The sequence below is a fragment of the Aphelocoma coerulescens genome, chromosome 4, assembly GCF_041296385.1.
Source record: "Aphelocoma coerulescens isolate FSJ_1873_10779 chromosome 4, UR_Acoe_1.0, whole genome shotgun sequence".
NCBI lineage: Eukaryota > Metazoa > Chordata > Aves > Passeriformes > Corvidae > Aphelocoma > Aphelocoma coerulescens.
This window is the reverse complement of record NC_091017.1, coordinates 24,036,315-24,055,667: the sequence shown is the minus strand read 5'-3', so window position 1 is coordinate 24,055,667 and position 19,353 is coordinate 24,036,315. Positions and strand designations below refer to the sequence as shown.

General features: G+C 45.3%; 2 protein-coding genes across 17 annotated transcripts in view; one reads left to right on the top strand and one right to left on the bottom strand.

Moving 5' to 3' along the window:
* The window catches only part of UNC5C (unc-5 netrin receptor C), a 252,542-nt gene extending 240,494 nt beyond the window's left edge, over positions 1-12,048 (top strand). For 2 of the 3 annotated variants that reach the window (XM_069013117.1, XM_069013118.1), the window contains exons 14-17: positions 3,033-3,182; positions 3,417-3,581; positions 7,206-7,384; positions 7,615-12,048. In XM_069013117.1, coding sequence (XP_068869218.1) covers positions 3,033-3,182; positions 3,417-3,581; positions 7,206-7,384; positions 7,615-7,780 — 660 coding nt within the window. In that variant the 3' untranslated portion in view covers positions 7,781-12,048. The remainder of the gene's footprint in view (positions 1-3,032; positions 3,183-3,416; positions 3,582-7,205; positions 7,385-7,614) is intronic. The other variant, XR_011150534.1, reaches the window with a different exon arrangement.
* Positions 12,049-14,707: 2,659 nt separating this feature from the next.
* Positions 14,708-19,353, bottom strand: part of BMPR1B (bone morphogenetic protein receptor type 1B) — a 258,012-nt gene continuing 253,366 nt past the window's right edge. For all 14 annotated transcript variants that reach the window (XM_069013108.1, XM_069013102.1, XM_069013107.1 and 11 more), the window contains one exon: positions 14,708-18,705. In XM_069013108.1, the coding sequence (XP_068869209.1) occupies positions 18,580-18,705 (126 nt within the window). In that variant the 3' untranslated portion in view covers positions 14,708-18,579. The remainder of the gene's footprint in view (positions 18,706-19,353) is intronic.

Genomic DNA, 19,353 nt, shown 5'->3' with positions numbered 1-19,353 from the left:
CTATGACTCTTTAGAAAAAAGAAAAAATGTTGGAGTGTTTGGCACATGCTTTCACAGCAGCTGGTACTGCAGCAGCCCCTGCCGTGCTGGGAAGGCATCCTTGGCACTGCCCTATTGCCAAAGGGAAGGCATTCACCAGGCAGTTACCACTGGGTGTGTGGACAAGGTGTGAAGACAGGGCTGGGCCAGCAGATCCTGAGGTTAGAAGTATTTCGGAGAGGAAAGAAAAGTTGTAAGCAGCAGGTGAAGCACCAGCTGCAATGTCTCAGTGTCTTGAGGCTGGCTGCTCTGGGCAAAGCACAGCAAGGGTAGGGAAGAGCAATATTCCCATATTGAATTGTCTGAGCTTTGGAAGAGCCTTTGTAGGGGATTGTGTGCTTTTTTTAATAGACAACCAAATGCATTCTGTTATTATTTACAACTAGGAATGAGTGTGCCATATGCTGAATATGTTTTAACAGCCACCAAAGGAAGACAAGTAGTTGCAGTATAAAGCACAGTGCGGTGTTTATCCAGCAGACTTTTCCCTCTCATCATGCAGAGTAAGCACTCGCAGCTGAGCTGCCGGCACCCGCAGTACAGTAGGGAAGTGTAATGATTTGCCATCAATAAGGGCTCAGTTACTGTGGGAGCAGCTTAGTGAGGTTCCTGGTGGCCATGGAGCAGCATGGGCTCGGTGCTGATCACACATGCAGCATCCTCTGCCCTGCAGGGTCCTGAGCCACCTGGATGAGGTGCTCACAAAAATGCTTTTTGGGCAAGGGTGAGGGGAGTTGTGACCTTGAGCATTGGCATCTTTTTTTAAGGCTAATTTTTGCACTTTGAAGGGGATGTCCAAGGTTAAAAAGAAAAGAAAAGAAAAAAAGTAATAATAAGATAATTATAAAGAAATCCAGCTGCTTTTCTCTCTTTATTGATGTATATCTTTGAGATTGAGGTATGTGACCTTTGTGTGGCCAGCGTGGTGAGGGCTGAGCAGCCAGACACATGGAAACAGCTGCCTCCCACACTGGGGGCATGCAAAGCACTTCAGGCTGTAGCAGGGTGACATCCCCCGAGCTGTCTTGTGCTGCACAGTAACTCTCTTCAAAAAACCACCCAAAAGTGGGCACAATAGGCCTGTGATCTTCTCTCTGTTATTTAATGCTTATTTTTGCTTTAACTGAAGACAGGCACAGCTTGGACTGAACACCGTTGTTTGCTTGTGCCCCTTTAATGAGGGCGCCCCGGCTGCGGCTGTTCTGGTGTCATGGGTGATGGAGTGATGCCTTACACAGCTCCCTCTCCTAGGAAATAACTCCTGCTTCACAGGGTGATCAGAGACAATGGGCAGGGTGACCACAGCCACCTCAGCATGGGGCGAGCAATATGCAGCTCAGGTTTTGGCTCAGGAGGACATAGAGATGCCAGCCAGCAGGATAAGCACTGCTCTAAAAAAATGCTGTATGGCAGGAACCAGCCAGAGCATTTGAAGGGCTGTGCAAGCCATGGCTCCAAATTAATTCTGAGTTAATTAGCTAAGTGGCATGGGAGAAGCACAGGCTGCTCGGCATCCACCAGTTAGAGCATGTGGAAGAGCTACTGTGGCCCAGGGCGGATACCAGAAGTGGGATGTTAAAACTAGACACCCAGATCTGGTGGGTGGGATGGTGCAGCATCATGGTGCAGTTTCCCTCCACAGTAGTGCAACTCCCAGAGCTGGTGCAGCATGGGCAGGAGCAGTTCCTCAGCACCCAGGCTCCGCATGCCTGAGAGCTGGCATCTGCAATTAGCTCACACAGTTCCACCAGTCATCTTCTGGACCTTCCAGGGAGGTAATTGGAACATAATGAAGATCTATGGTAATCAGATAATTACTATCGATTGCTCTTTAGACATCTTGATGAAGTAATTAGGTGGCACTGGAAAGAAGCTGTAACTGGTTCATTGGCATAACCTTAATCTGAAAGGTTTTCTGATTTTGTTTCTTTTCCTCTAATGGCCAATAAAAGAACATAGTTTTAGCTTTAGGATCTGCCAGATGCTTTTGTTATATGTTTACTACCTCCCTGAAAATGGTCAGGAGTAGGCTAGCTGAAATGGGGGCTCCTTTTTTGCCCTGGGGCGGTATCCTGGTTTTGCGTGCCCCTGTGTTCCTTGAGCACCCCCACAGTGTGTGATTGTCTTTGGCCACAGGAGACTGGTTAGTTGGTTGACTCTTTTAATTAAATGTGACTGAGATTGGCTGTGTTGGTTTCTAATGGGTCTCATGGAGTTGCCTTTGTACTTGCTTCTTCCATGTGGTCTACAATTAGGTTGTTTGTAGGCAGCATTCCACTGTGGTCAATTACAAGCTTATATTTAGCTTCGGAAAATGACCAGACCCTTGGCTTGCTGACTTTTAATCACGTGATCAATATTTCAGTAGCCCTGAACCTGTGTATTTGTATGCACAAAATGCTCCATCACAATGTTTTGCACTGTTCCCAAGCCATCCTGCTGGACAGTGTCGGTGCAGGTGTCTGTTATCTCCTGTACTGCTCTGTCATGGGGCGCTTCGTCAGGAGGCCACGAGCTGAAAGACCAGTGGTATACACAGGTCCCATGTCAGCAGGACCTACACAAATTAGAGTTTCCAAAAACAAGATAGTAAAGCTACCATTAGATGTCCAGTTTGATGAGCAATGGGGAAGACTGATCTATTTCTGTGCTCAAACAGTGACTGCATGCAAAGTCTTTGCATTCCATATAACAGCACAGAACTGAGCTTCTGCTTACAGGACATATGAGTGAACACTGTGGTGCCCGGGGGAGAGGTGCCTGCATTACTGCTGGGCTGCTTCTGGATGAAGGAGGCGAGAGGGTTGTTATCAGATCCACTAATGCAGTTGCAGTTCACAGGGACACACAATTCTTTGCAGTGCCTGTGTATTCTCTTAATCTGTGTTACACAAGTTACAGCATCTACAGCAGACAATCGTGAGGACTCAGAAGAGCGGTGTGCTGTCTTGGTGAAACCTGACCACTTTCTTCTTTTTATTGCAATACTGCAGGAGGTCCTCCAGCTTGAGCAGCAGATGGGAGGGCAGCTTTTGGAGGAGCCCAAAGCTTTGAATTTTAAGGGAAGCACCCACAACCTCCGTCTCTCCATTCATGACATTGCCCATTCTCTCTGGAAGAGCAAACTGCTGGCTAAATACCAGGTGAGCATAACAAAACATTCACATTGCATGTTAGCAGTGAGGCTTCAAGAAACACTGTCACACACAGGTGTGTTTAAAAACACCAGGAGTCGGGCTATAGTTCCATGGATATTTTTTTCCCCTGGACCATTTGCAGTCACATTTAGCATGGAGCCTGCAGTCTCTGGTCATACAGCATCCATGCCTTGGCCCCACATCCCTCCCTGACTATGCATTTTTGCTTTCCTCCTGCAGGAGATTCCCTTTTACCACATCTGGAGTGGATGTCAAAGGAACCTGCACTGCACCTTCACACTGGAAAGGTTCAGTCTGAATACCCAGGAGCTGGTATGCAAGCTCTGTGTGCGGCAGGTCGAAGGAGAAGGACAGATCTTCCAGCTCAACTGTTCTGTCTCAGAGGTAAATGATATTTGTGTACTTTTCTGTCCAACTGCAGGAACATGGGAAGGCCAAGGAAGTATGACCTTTCCCATTGCTACCTCTTTAGTGCTTTCCAGTTTCCTCCTGACTGCTGGCATGGACCTAAAGAATGGATTAAGTCACTGCTTTGTATCGCCAGTTGCATTTTTCCTTAGTTTCTCTCATCTGGAAGGAAGCATCCCTCCTTCAAGGCAGAGGAGAGCAGCTTTGATCTCTCTACTAGTGCTGCCTTTCTTTGTCTAGATGGAGGAGCTCTTTGCCTACCGCTCCCTAGCACATCTCATGAAGCTTACATGGTGCTGTTTCCTTGGCAGTCCACGAGACCCATCATGCCTGACAGTTCCCTGGAGGGAGAGCTCCCTGTCAGTGCTGTATGTTCCATGAGCCACTCCCCTCTGATCCCACATAATAGCTGCTGTGCAGTAGGGAATATCAGATGGGCTGGTTGCAGTAAAGTCTTCTCCTCATATTTTGCTACTGCTACAAATCCTGACTATTGGCAATTTTTCTTTTGATGTCCAGAAGAAATATTATCATAAGTTTAGGGACATCTTTGCCAGCGCTACGTAGCACCTGGAGAATTTTTGTTCCTTGGGGCAGTCAAGCTCGAGACTGAGATGGAGCAACATATTCAGGTGTGTAGTGGCACTGGCTCCAGAAAATGTGCTGGTGTGTTTTATCCCTGGTATCCTTGGCAGCTACGAGGAGCAGACTCTTGGGCAGCAATTACTGCTGGCTGGCTTGGGGAAGGGCTGCAAGAGCAGAGACAAAAGTTTCTTGTGCTGTAGGGCTCTGACAGTGAGCACCATTACCCCTAACATCTGCTTGGTTAGTGGGTGTAAAGTTACAGATTCATCTGGGGACTACACAGCATTAAGGACAGATGGTAAAACAAGCATCATAAACAATTATTGTAATAAGTGCTGCATTGAGGTAATCACTAATTTAACCTCACAGAGAAGAGAAAGAACTGAAAGTAACTTTAATGAAATGCAAGTATACACTATAATCATCTTCAGCTGGTTGTGTGTAATAGGGCCTGGTAATAGATTCAGAAGGAACAGGATAATATTCTTGTCTTGTGCTGTGATCCTATCCATCAAGGATGAATAGAGGGAATGAATAATACCACGGCGATCAAGGCTGCCTCCTGCAAAATTGCCCCTTGTTTTTGACACCTTGTGATATTCCCAAACTCCAGCAAGGGACAGGAGGACCTTGGGCTGCTAAGAGCTGGGATATAGGGTCAGCTAAGAAAAAAATCCTAAAACTCAGAGATTTGATGATAAGTCGGGGTAATAACTGCAACTTGGAAACCAATGTATGCCTCTAGAAACATGATAAAAACATCAGACCAGGCATCAGGAAACCAGAGCTATGGTTCCTCACTTTTCTTCTGAGGTTAGGCTAGTGGTATCTAGCTAGTGGTTAGGCATTGCAGGACTGTGCTGGCATCTTTCTTTATTGCTGGATCTGCTTCTCTGCCTCTGTCACACTGAAATAAAAATTTAGAAACACAGTTTCCTGCATCCTCCCTTGATGGGCTTTCTTTTTAGTCCCCTGCAAAGGATGTAAAACTTCTGCAGATTAAACTGTCTTATACTGGCTTTATACAGTATCTACCACTGGGACTTCAAAAATACAAATGCAGTGAGTGCCAAAACACACATTTGCAAAGCAGGAGGAAAATTTTGATAAGGGTCTCCCATGCTTCATTTTTGAAGCCCTCTTTTTATCTTGTACTCTTGATACTCACACAGAAGAGCCACAGGGCAATGCCACAGATACCTGGGCCCCTTCTGCAGCAACCTGCAGGTTGGGGCTGCAGGCCCCTTGAGGGCCAGGACAGCACCTTTGTCCTTTGGCCCAGAATATAAAGAAAAGGTTCTCTGTCTGCAGTGGCACTGTCACCACACTACTGCTGCTTCTGATCTCCCAGTGAAGGTGAGCCTGCATGCAGCACCAGTGTCAGGCATGTCCTTTTCCTGGCTCCTGGGCAGTGCCTGCTGCCCAGCAGCAGTGGGGCAGTGGGGTTGGGGCAGGCAGTCTGTGACACAGAGCCTTGGCACCCAAGTACAGATGCTACATTCGACATGTTAACTGAGGACATTACAGTGTGGCATAAACCTTCCTTGGTTAGAAATTTCACTGATTGCCTAAAATGCCGTGTCTTTGAAAAAAAAAGGCAAAAAAAATCATATTTATACAGTGGAAGAGAATTAATTGGTGTAGATGAAGGAGTAGAGGCAAAAGTTTTAATTCTGTGCATTGCTTGTGGACATTGGCTCCCCCCTTTCCATCTCTGAATATGTTTTTGGGGGATAAACCAGGGATTGCACAGGACTGTGAGCATCTCCAGCAAACTCCTTGGGGGGTTTGTGATTGCAACTTAAGCCAGGAGCTGCCTGGCATTAAGACAGTTTCAGGTATTACAGCTCCTTCCCAACAGCCAGTTTGACACTAAGCAACAAGACAGTCCACAGAGGAGAAAACAAATCGACATTTAATGACAAGTCTTTGGCCTGAGTGTTTCTGGCTGCCTGGGGCTGTGATTTGGCAGTGGGGGAGGAGAAGCAGCTCCCCATTTTTACTAGAAAAGAAGACCAAATTGAGAAATAGACTGAGAAGCATGAGGGCAGACCCAGTCACGTTTGCTGCTTTTTCCATCATGGTCCCCGCAGGACCTCGCTGTTCCTAAACAAACCCAACCACACAAATTGACCAGCTACCATTGTCCTACCAGCTACCAGCACTAAATCCATCCAGGCCAATGAGAAGGCAAAATCCTTGCCCAGAAGAGCCAACTGCTGTTATTCCCAGTAGTGTTACCAGCAGTGTCATGGGGACCCCTCCAGCTGGGAGGACCACATCAAAGAGCATCAAAACCACACCTGCAGGGGACAAGCTGGCTTTGGATCTGACTTTTCCCTTGAAATGCTTGCTGCCACACTGCCTTTGAGCACACTGCCCCCTTTGTCCTGGGGAGAGGGGGCAATGACTGCCGCCCACCACCCCCAGCCCTGCCCTGAGCTCTCCATGCTCTCCATCTATTTCCAGAGTCAAAGCTGCATGAGGATGAGGGCTCAGCTTGTGCCTGGGGTGGTATTGACTCTCTGTCTGTGGTCTGCACAGCATCAGAAGCTTCAGGGGGCTTGGGTGCTCCCAGAGGGATGTCAGTGGTGTGAGCCTGGTGCTGGCTTGGTGGGACACTTTGGAATATTCTGGAAAGGGGGTCTTTTCAGCCATTCCAGGAAAGCCCAGTTCTGCTCTAGTAGTAGCAACTTGCTCCAAAATTTGTCTGAATGCCTGATGTTTTGTTATTTCCAGTAAGTGATTAATTAAGCTGGCCTTTTTGTCCAGATATAGTAAAATTCACCCTCCAAAGCAAGAGGAGGGAAAAACAATCTTTTGTCTACCCATAGCTGATTATAAATATTTCTCTTTTCCAGTGGACTAGCATGTTTATGTTAGTGTTTACTAGATTAGCAGAGGGCTGCAAGTAAAAGCCCTGAGGTTCAGAGGATGTAGTTCTACAATTGTCTCTTTACCCAGTGACAAAACTGATGTGTTGTTCAGGCTTTTTTTCTGCCTTTCCAATCTCAGGAGCCTACTGGCATCGATTATCCTCCCATGGACACAGCAGGCACCATCACCACCATCGTAGGGCCCAGTGCTTTCAGCATCCCGCTCCCGATAAGGCAGAAGCTGTGCAGCAGCCTGGATGCTCCCCAGACCAGGGGCCACGACTGGCGGATGCTGGCCCACAAGCTGAAACTGGACAGGTGAGCAGGGTTGCCTGTATGTGATCAGGCAGGGAAGCTCCTAGGGAGGAATGTATGTGCAAGAACATCCTGGTGAAAGTCCCACTGAAAGCAGATGTACAGGCTGGTCAGGCTGACTGCACAGGGGATGAGCACCTTGACAGCACCAGCAGCAGGGATGGGTTGAAATATGAATTCAGATAGTTTCCATGCAGCTCAAAAAAACTGAGTTTCGTTTTGGCTCATTGCAGGTACTTAAATTATTTTGCTACAAAATCAAGCCCCACCGGGGTGATCCTGGATCTCTGGGAAGCTCAGAATTTCCCTGATGGCAACCTGAGCATGCTGGCAGCAGTTCTTGAAGAAATGGGAAGACACGAAACGGTTGTTTCTTTGGCAGCAGAAGGAAATTACTAATGCAGCCTTGGCATGACCAGGAAGGACAGACACAGGGAGCGGTAATGCCCTGTTATTGCAAACAAGAATTGAAATGAAAACCCAGACCAATGACACAAGAGACATTTCAGAGAAGAAAGCAAGCAAGCAAACAAGAAAAACCAGCCCTGACCTTCACACGTGCTCTCCTTGTACATTGTCACAGGATCAGAAAGAGATCATGCAAAGTTGTACCTTGGAAATATAAATCAACCTAATGTTCCTCTCGGCTTGGCTGTACACTGCTTGGTACAGGTTTTTACAGTTTCCTAGGAAACGCTTTTTATTGCTATCCAGATATATGGATAAACTTTCTTAACAATCCGAGTTTCTATGGATGTTGTTTACATCAAATTCTGGACAGGGGTAAGGAGGCTGTCCATGGCTCTTTATATTTTTTGTTTAAAGCCATTCTAGACAAGGCTATGGACAGTTGGTTGTGGCTATTTCAGCTTATTGGTTTCTGGTGAATTCAGATTTTGGATACAATTCGCACATTGGTTGTCTCGCAATGATCCTCCTGTCATTGTTCTGTTTCCTAGACCTACTTGTAAAAAAAAAAAAAACAAAAAACAAACCAAGAAAATCAGGGTGTGCATCTGGAAAGCAGGTACTCTGGCTGATAAGCAGGAACACACAAAACATTCCCTTCCTTCCCCAAGACAGTCCCACTGAGCCTGTGTGGAGAATAGCTCTAAGACAGTGGGGAATGAAGGATCTGAGTTAATTTTTAATTCACACCCTTTCCACCCCTTTGCTATATGAGGGGCCAGATATGCAATTCGGAGTGGTTGGAGGGAAGAGGGAGAAACCCAGAAAAAAAATAAAAAAGAGAAGTTGCTATGATAGTTATTTACTGATTAGTATCTAGTGCAAGGATTATAATGACTATTATTATTACCATTATTACTTTATTTCTGATTTTGTCAGCAGCAGAATGAATAACTTCTGGTTTTATGGAACCTGTTGTCCCCTCCTTGAAGGTCTTTTAAGACGTTTCCCTCTCTATGCCGTCTGTCCTTCCCTTTGTCATTGTACTCCTCCTCCAAAGTCCTCTGCCAGCCCCCACAGGCTGCTCACTTTGTGTTAGCATTGCTGTGCTCCACGCCCAGAGCCAAGGCAGCATGAACTGAGGACACTCTGCTGATCTTCACCCACCAAGTGTCGGACCCTGGCATGTTTTGCACCACCCTGGTGCCCCAGGTTGCTCCAAGAAGCAGTCCTGTCCGGAGGTGGCTGTGAACCAGAGATGGCCTCCCAGTGCGAATACACAAAGACCACTGGTTCCTGACCACAGGTGCAAGCATGTGGAGGCACAGACATCCACCACCTGATTTGTGCATCAAAGGTGGGCCTCCATAGTTTTTGTTTTGTTTTGTAGCATTCTAAGAGCCAGCAGCTCCTGTTAGTTCCCCACAGAGCTGCAGGTCTCACTGAAACCCACCACCCACTGCATGTTTGCAGTCCTCGATGGCTGGCGAGGGAACACTTGTCCCCCTACAGCCATGGCCCTCTTGGCCACCAGAAAACAGGTGAAGTGGGAACTTTGCAAAAGGAGCAAACCAGAAGTGGTTGTCCCTGCAAATGTATTTTGTTCTGCTCAGTGAAAATTCTGACTCTTTGCTACATGACAGCGCATAGGATTGCAGTAGTTTTACTGCCAGACTGAGCTGTCCTCTACGTCTGGCACAGAAATGCTTTCTGCCCCAACCCATCCACTCCAGGTTCCCAGCTGGGCCCTGGTTATTGCTGTTGTGCACACATGCATGCCCCTGCCCACGTGTGCATTACCATCCCATACGCTTCCCGAGACTGGAGTTAGCTTGTTCTCTTCTGTGGTTTTGATTTTGCTCTCCCCAAGGCTCACCAGATCGCGCCTTTGAAGGTAATTTTGAAAATGTCATTGGTCAAAATGAAACGAAAATTTCATCTGACCTCTTTTTCATTTTGACATTTCCATGGGCTTGGCCCTTTTTGCTTATAATTTCTCAGGTCCCTGACCAGGTTTAGATTGACTGCCGGGTAGTGAGCACAAAAAGTTCCCTTCCTTGTAAGAGGTAACCGGGCAGCTTGCAAACCAGCATTTCAGTAAAAACTGGAGACCAGAGCACATGCATTGTAACTTTCAACATCTGTGTGCATTTTGCTTGTATAAGCCCCGCCTTCTCTTAATAGGGAGATTCCATGGGCATCCTTTCAACAAACAAGCATCTTCTTTTTCACCTTTGGCATCAGATGCAGCCTACTGCAATGCTAATGGAAATTTTGCTTTCAGCATCAGGAGGCTTGGACTGGGGCTCCGTTCTCCACATCTTTTACTCACCTTAGAGCACTAAAATGGCTCTTAAAGATAGGTCTCAGCTTTTATCCCTCCTGTGCCACCTTTAGGTGCAATCAGTTGTGTTTAGTTTGTGCTTCTTCACCTTTTCCACGTGTCCCTCCTGCGTGACTCTCCTTCCAAGGCGGCTGCAGGAGTTGAACTGCCCTTTGTCCCTTTGGCCTTTTTGGCTCAGTCTGTGTTGGCTGATCCCCAGGCTCACTGGTGCTCCCCAGCTCTCAGCTTTTTCCAGGTGGCCAGCACGTGCACCCTTCTCACCAGGATCAGGCCTCAAAGTGTCTCACAGTTATCAGTATTGCTGTGAGTTGTTGTTCCTTTGGCCAGCTCTCTGACCCGTGTTCTGATGCCTTCTGCAAGAGGCAGGTGAACAACTTTCTCGCAGTGTTCTGGGGCATTTTCCTTTCCCAGCATCACAGTGAAGGGGATTTATTGAGAGGAAAAATGCATGCTCTGATTAAGAGGAGCATCCACAGAGGTGGCTGGAGGTCAAGAACATAACCCTTCATCACTGAACATGACTAGGGCAGCAGCATGACTGCCACTGGGTGGTGAAGCCACTCTTCTTCCACCCTGGCTGCTCAGAAACCACCTGCAATCCCCTGCTGCTATCACAGGCTGGATGGTTTCTCCAGCACCTGCTCCAAAGGCCTTTACGGGGTCCCAGCACGGCCCCTGGGGCTGCCTCAGCCCTGACAGGGCAGCAAAAAGCGGGGAAAGGTTCCTCCTCAGAGCCACAGCTCATCGCAGCAGCTCTGCACCCATTCTTTGCCACTGCTGCTAGCAGCAGCTCCCACCTCACCTCACACTTCCCTGCATTAATTTTGCTCAGTTTTTTCTTTTTTTTCAGGGGGAATGGCAGTGGCAGAGCGTGCACTGTGGGAGAGGGCTCTGGCTGGTGGTGTTCACCACTCAGCATCCCCATCCTGCTGCCCCCAGGAGAGCAGGCAGGAAGCAAGGGCAGCCAGATCAGCTCAGGATGTTATTTTTGGTGGGAGAAAACCCAGCAGCAGTTCCTCCGCCTGGATTGCATGGACATAGTGCCATCTCGTGGGGCTGAGCCCCCACTCCACCGTGTCGCTGCCGCCTCAGCAACGTCGCACGGGAAAAGGCTTCCTGTGGGGTGGCTCTGACTAAGACTGGCAGAACTGACTCTTTAAAAGTGGTTGTAAGATTTTATGTCAGGTAAGCACATCTGCTTTAAAAGAAAAAAAAAAAAGGCTGCAGGCTTCCTACCCTCCAGTTACTACTATTTTTAAAAATGCTTTTCCTTTTAGTTGTTCACCTTTGGCTTTGTACTGGAGCAGTTTAGCTGCTCTTCACACCATCTCTTCATTACATGTTGATCGCTAGCGCTATAAATAGTATATATATTATATAAATATATATAAAATATCTACTGACTTCAAGGAAAACCTTTCATTTCCGAGTAAGAAACATTTATCAGAGGCAGTCCTTTTCACCTTACTTTTTTTTTCTTCAGTTCTTCTTTGTGTTGTGTTCTTGTAAAGGTGACTGTCAGTGTATAGGGTAAGTTTGGGGTTTGGTTGGGGTTTTTTTTTTTTTAAATTTATGATCACAACTGATCCACTGTGTTTTGCTAAACAGTGCAAGACCTAAGTGCTGTTTTAGTGGATCTTGAAAATTTTGCAGCAGTGAAGTCTCTCCAGTCAAGATTTGCTTTATTGGGAGACCAAGACTTTTTTCCGTCTCGCTGGCAGAAATGCAGACACTCATGAGACATGTTGGAGTCTGCCATACCCACAGAGCAAAACATGTCCATTCCTTGGGTTTCCTGCTATTTCTGTTGCTTACATATAGAATAAATGTATCTACATGCTGTAAGCCTGTCATTGTGGACAGTGTCCTAATGTCTTGTATTGCTACCTACAATAGTTTCTTTTGGGTTCTCCTTTTCTCCTTCTTTTGGGGGCAGGGGGCATGGGGAAGGGAGGGGTGGGGGGGCCCTGAGACCATTGTATGCTCTACCAAGTAGTTACCAGAGCTCTGAGGTTCATTTCTAAACACAATGATATTGTTGAGGTTGGCTTGGGGTTTTTGTAATCTTGTGTCCAGGGCACTTTGTAAACAATCTTACTGAGTGTTCAGAAGTCTTTTCAGGTATTACCCTGGCTCCCATCTGGCCATGAAGTAACTCACTGCAGGCTGGTTTGCTTGATGTCAAGTGGTGCAAAGAGTGGTTTGAGAATGGAAACCAAACCTTTGGGCCTTCTCCCACAAGGACTCCAGTGAGTTACTGACTTTGGGGTCACCACTGCAATTGATTCCTAGCTTGTGTGTGAAACCTTGAGTTCATAAAACAAGCTGCACTGCAGATTTTTAAATGCTGAAGCACGTATCTCAGACATCCTTTGAAGTGGGACTTCAACAGAAAGGCAAAGTAAGTGTGTGTGTACATAAAGACAAAGGAAAAAACAAAGGACACTGCTGCTGGAGGCTTTTAGCTCTCACATTAGGTATGGGCATCCTCTTATTATACCAACTTTTGAATGAGAAGGTCATGGTCAAGGTCAAAATTCAGTGTACCATCACTGCAAGGTCAAATGGCAAGTAACTGGAACTGGACTTGAACTAAGGCCACAGAAATGAGGCCTCATGTTTGGTAGGTCAGGCTCCTTGCTTGAATAGGAGCATTTTGTTGATTTACTTACTTGTTGTTTAAACTTGACACCTGCTCCCTGAAATCTGAAAATCCCTTATCTGAAAGTCCTTTGATAAACTCTGTCTGTAAAAAAAGCAAATAATAATAATAATAATAGTCCAGAGTTCCCACAAACCTCTATCCCAAATAGGTATTTCACATTTTCTGTGGTGCTGGTTAAATGCACTTATTAGTGGTTCAGTCTCCTCAACTGCTTACAAAGAGATTAATTGCTACATGTGCTGCACCCTGGGCCTGTCCTCCGCTCCCAAAGCATCCCATGTCATGGCATGCCATGTCAGTAGCTCTGGGATGCCTGTGAGGAAGCAGGATGTAATTGGGGAAGGTCCTCCTGCAGCAGTGATGGGACAAGAGCCCTGAGGTGAGAAAAGCTTGCATGGGCCCTAGAGCTTCTTTGGCTGCTGCCATCTGGCTCTGGCCAGTAAATTTGGGAGCTAGCAGAATACAAATAAAAAGCAAAATTGGGCTGGAAAGCAAATAAAATCAGGAAGGAGAGGCAAAACACTCTTCTCCCCACAGATTTTTCAAGGTACCTTGCAAAAACACCTGAGCCGAGAGCCAATAACCTACTTTGAAACAGGGAGCGTGACACAGCTGAGAGAGAGAAGTTGTGGCATTACTCTTTTCACATCTGTGTGGTAGACTCTTTTTGCTAACACATGTTCTGTTATTGTTGAAGAGGAAAAAAAAAAGAGAAAGAAAGAAGAAAAAAAAAAAAGAAAGAAAGATAAAAAAAAGAGGGTATCTTCAGTACCTTTCCAAAGCAAAGGAGGGCCTGCAGGAAATGAAACATCTGTGTGACCCAGGTGTATCACGTTTCTCCCTTCTCTTCCCATGTCACAGCTCTACCGGGGTTCGTGGGATTTGTTTTCTTTGCTATTCAGATCTGGAGAACTCTTTTGGTTTTGATTTCCCTATTGCTGTATCTTCTATGCAATTCCTTTTCTAAAGACTGACTTACTACAGGAGAAGTGCTAGCCATTGCATTATTTGTATTGCTGTACAGTGGAGGTGTGGTTTACTAGTTCTGAGTGTGCCTCTTACCCCCCTCCCTTTTTCTCCTTCCCTCTGTTTGTAAATGCCTGCATTTATTCTGTCAGCCTGACATGTACAAAGTGTAAGAAAGAATTTTTAAACAGGTAATAAATTATATTTATAAGCAACTGGAAAAAAACCACACCCTACTTTGTGTTCAATTGTTTAGTTCCTGGAAGCTCGGAAGTGGAGTCTTTAGTTTCTTTTTACAAAAAGGGAAAACATCTCCTCAGAAGAAATTTTTCTGCACCTGAGAACTGTGGCATTCAGGGGCATGCCAGGGGCAATGTACATCAAGCATGGGGCTTTGTCACCTAGATGTGGCCAGGTCAAGGGGCTGTAGAAATGCTGCTAGAGAGTAACTGCAATGCCACTGAGCACCGACGGTCTGGGGCAAAGCAGGAGAGCTGCAGGGGCTGTGCAGCTCAAGGGAAAATTGCTATTATTTACACACTTCTCTGAAAATAACCAGCAAGGCAATTAAACATTAGGAAACATGGAGCTCAATCTGCAACACAGCCCTGCAGAACGAGAGGAGTGCTCCAGTTTTAGGTACAAATGCACAGAAACACCTCACTAGATGTAGAGGTAGGTAACCCATGTCTCAGCACTCAGCAATGCCTGTTTCAGCTGATGCTGGGTATTTAGGCTGAAACGTTTTCACCTGATGCTTGGGGTGGGAATTCCAGCTTCAGTTTGTGCACAGGTGACTCCTGTGGCTCTTGTGCTATTAAAAATAGTAGTCAAAAATAGTCATAAACATGTGGCAGAATGAAGGGGGGGTGGGTGTCTCAAAAAAATATTATGCTAATACCGAGTTTCTATAGATTTACATAATCAGCCACAAAACACGACTGACTGCTCTATTAGTGATAACACTATTTTAATTACTATTTTTCTCTTCATTGAGTTGTGAAAGAAGTGATGCTTTTTATGCCAGTGGAAACATATGCAACATATTGCTGTTTACTTGTTTGCTCAGAGGAAAAGAAATCTCATAAAAATAAAATAAATAAAATGAGGCATGGTCAAAATAATCTAGCTGGAGAAATGAAATGCAAAGATGGTGCTTTTCAAGCACATAAAAAGGAAATAGCAATCTCTGTCATGGGGAGATGGAAACAATTTTATTGGAGGGGGGAAATGTTAAAACAACCATATACAATTTGAACAAATACAACATAACACAGTTTGTTCCCCAGGTTTTCTAATTACAGTATTTACAGGTTTAATAAGGCACTGGTTCTCAAAAAAGAACACAAATTAGTTTCTTAGTCTCTACATTGACAACCTTTTCTTTAATAGAAATAACTTTGTGCTAGAGAAAGGATAGCAGTTGCTAGATGGCATCTCTCTTTTTTTTTTCTTCTCCCACTTACCTATGCCATCTCACCTACGCCAGAAAGAAACTAAACTACACTTCCTTGAATGATTTACATTAGAAAAGTGGATTTCTAGATCCGTGGGCACTGAAGCCACAATTATCTTTACGACTGACTTCCAAGCCCTCATCAGTGTGCCCTTTGAAACTACCAAAATATGGAAGTGACATAAAAAGGCCACACCTGGCAAAATAAGCATACTAGCCTGTAGTCACTGCAGTGCTGACACCTTAATAACGACATGCTGAGTGTCACAGAAAGTCACCCATGCAGGCAGTAACTCGAACGTCACAGTGCTGGAACAAAAGACCTCCAGGCTTGCCTTAGGCTGTTTTTTGGCCTTAGGAATAGCCCTTCACAATGGCATCGATTACAGTGGGTAGGAGATTTGAGGGCAAAATCTGGTCTTGGGAGAAAATAGGCAGGCACTAGTTACACAACCGCAGACTGTTTGCTTTCTCAGTGTGTGTCAAATATATATATATATATATTTATCTATTTTCCTATACAGCACCGTTGCAGTGATTTGTCATTTATGCATTTTCATAAATAAATATTATGTTTTATTTAGTGCTTTTTCATCCATAATAGTTTACTCTTAATCCACATACTGGAGCTATCCCAGACTCGCAACTGAATATATATATATATATTTTATATATATATAAAAACACATAAACTTGAACATTTAACATACACACTTTATGTACTCTATCAACCAGTATCTTAGACCATTTTCTTCCGGACCAAAAAAAAAAGGAAAGATTTGCTCAGGAAACCAGTGACTGGCCCTTTCTCTTGCAACATGGTGATGGCAGGTGCCAGGGGCATTCATAGCATGCCTCGTGTCTGCCAGCCAGCAAAACACTCCTGGGGAGTGCTTTGCTAATTTAAAAAAAAAAAATAAATAATCTATTTGAGGAAGGCAGAGGTGAAATGCACCTAAACAGGCAAGAAAGAAGCATCCCTGCTGTGCAACCTGGGACCTGCAGGTCCCCTCTGCTTCTTCGGGGCTGAGAAACCTCAGTTCCACAGGGTGCACTGGCTTTTATGGAAAGAAACGAGACTAGAAACCCATGGCTCCATTCACTAAGACAAAAAGGTGAAGAGAGGCTGGGTTGTCCCCATTTTGGCCCACAAATCTCAAAGCCAAGGCAGCCAAGGAGAGGAGCAAACTGCTCTCAGCCTCACAAATGTGTTTTAAGGATGGGGAAACCATCACTGCCCCTCCTGGGATCAGTGTTTGGTGTATTAAATCTCAGAGATTTTCTTTTTGTATTGCTTGGTAAATTTGGGTACAGGCAGGGAAACTGCACTGCAGAAAAAGCAGCCTAATTAACAAAAAAACTTCAGATTAAGCTTTTTAACACCTATCATCATGGAGGGCTTGCTGGTTCTCTTGAATTCGTGCATTTTTCTCTGTTAGCTTGAAAGTATAAAATGGTAAATTTTCCAGCTAGAAATACCTTCAGGGAGCTGTTAAGCTAAACCCCAATTATACACCTACCTACCACAAATAAATCAGTTTTCTCCAAAAAGGGAAAAAAAAAAAGAAGCATTACAGAAGTGCTGAGGCTAAATCCTGCATGGCAATTATTTAAGTTCTGAAATAGGCTTAGCATAATCAAAGCAGCATTTGTAAGGACTTATTTCAAAATTAAGCTGAACACCATCTAGTAAAACAACATAGGCAGCCAGGAAAATTTTAAAAAATAAATGAAGGGTAAAAAAGGGTAAACCAGTAAGTCCCATGCAGCTCAGTTTTGGTAATCTGACAAAGAACAGAACCTTTCCAAAGAAAACACCTCCCAGGGTATATTTCACCTCTCACTTCCCCTTCTGTAGCATTAGCATTGCTACAACTGCTGCAAGCTTAGGAAGGAGGAACAGGGAAAGACAGTAAATACATTTCCCATTGCTCTTCTCCCCCTGACAGCTCCTCTTGCTGGGAACCAAAATGCTACACAGCCCCAGCCCGGCAGCTGAGCCTGTCACTGCTGTGCGGTGGCTGCCCGAGCTGTGGAGGCTGCTGGAAGGCCACCCAAAACAGTAACGCAGATAAAGCTTGAGCCAATTGTTTGTTGTGTCTCTCACTACAGCAGAAGTGCAGGAGGCAGGTACCCACTGCTGGCCACAGTTCCCAGCTCTCACCACCCATCTAATGTGTCCCACGCTCCCTCTCCCTGTCACTTCCTATTACAGCACAAGGCACCAGGTCTCCTTACACTCAAGGAAAAATGACTGCCACCCCAGAAATGGACATTGTTGAGGTTTTTCACTTTCCCTTAAAAAAGGCAACACAGATGTTAATTTCTTTTCCTCAGCTGTGGTTGTAGATGGACCCCTCACTTTTACACAGATGAAAGAGCAAGTTAGTAATTCCTTCTCACAAGGAACTTCCTCTTACTCAGTGGTTGGTTGTGGGTGCTAGCAGTTTGAAATTACCCAGTGGACTCAAATGTGTACTTCATTTCCACTCACACACAAAATACTTTATTTTGCAGTGGGGAAAAGAAAGGGGAAAAAAAAAAGCCAAGAAAAAGGGCACTTGTTTATCACTGTGGTACTATCCCCATCAGTTTTCCTGGAAACATGAAGAGCTTCTTTAAACAAATCACACCAAACCATATTCAAACAGTTCCCAACTACCTTGAGTGAAGCATGACCTTCCCTGGGACAGGCCACCCACAGGAATCAGGCCACCCACACCAACAGGGATGGCAGGGATGCAACTGGGCTCCATCTCTGGACTGTGAGAATCACTTTCACATTCAGGGTTTGGAAAGTTATCTCCACAAATAGGTGGCTTTTGAGGTGGTCTCCATTACAGCTCCTCTGAGCTACACAGACCCACTCACCTTTTTTTTTTTTTAATGCTGGAGTGCAATAGTCATTTTGGAAATGAAAAAGTTGGTTTGCTTTCATTTTCAGCAGTTTCCTCCGAATTTTTTTAATGTAACAATATACATCTTTTTTACTTCTAACCCAAAAGTTTTATTTTCATAAAATTTAAAGCAGTATCTTTTTAAACAATCAAAATAATAATAATAACAATAATAATAATAAAATAATAAGTGGCTTTCATGGAAAGCAACATGCATAATCTTAAACCAGTTACTAAAACTGTATTTTCCCATGTAAACAAGAGCAGACAAGCCTCTTCGATCTTGCATGTCAAAATTCAGGTGATTTTTGCAATGGATAGTCTCCTCAAAAACTCACTGCTGCTCTTAAGCATGACTCCATTCAAGGTACTTAGCAAAGACTTTTGATACATCTTCAGGACTTCTGCCTGCACAAGAAAGTCCATTTCCAGGGGCCTCCACCAGAGCTGCCTCTGGCAGAGTCAGAGTTTAATGTCCTGGGACTCTGACATTTTGGCGAGTGTTTTCTTGACGCGCAGGGCTGTGAGCCGGGAGGCAGGGTTGTGAGCCCAGCACTCCATCATCAGCTTCCCCATCTGCCGTAGGCACTGCGGAGAGAAGCGGGAGAGAAAGCCCCACCCGGGTCAGTGAAAGAGGAGACTGCAGTTCTTGGCAATGCTGAAAAACTGAAGGGAAAGGGTCTTTCCTAAGGGCAGTACAGACCCTGGCAGGCATTATGCATAAATACACCAGCGCTGCCCTGACCAGCCAAACGTGTTTCAGATTAATGCAGATTTTTGTAATGCGTTTTTGGTAATACACAGGCACTACCTACTAACAAATTGACCTCTTATTGCTAGAATGCCTGAGGTGGGATTACTGAGGATCCCAACCAATTAATCAAGAGCAGCTATTTCAATGAGCCTCCCCAGTCCTGGACACATGTGGTAGCAAAGTAAACACACACTGAGTGTCACCACACAAAAGCCCTTTCCGGAGCTGATAGTCCTTCCTCCAGTGTTTCCAGCCCCTGTCTGAATGCCCAGAGGGATTTGGCTAGGGAGAGGATGAGGAAGGTGAGTTGTGGTTAGATCTTCTCACACTGGCTGTTGCACAAGACCTCGAATAGCCCAGGGAGGTTGTTTCCTTTTTCCTTCACATTCACAAATCTCGTGCCACCTAAATCTTTCATCTCCCTGCAGAATATTCATCTACATGCTGCTATTCCAAAATGTGGCAGCAGCAGTGAAAAATGT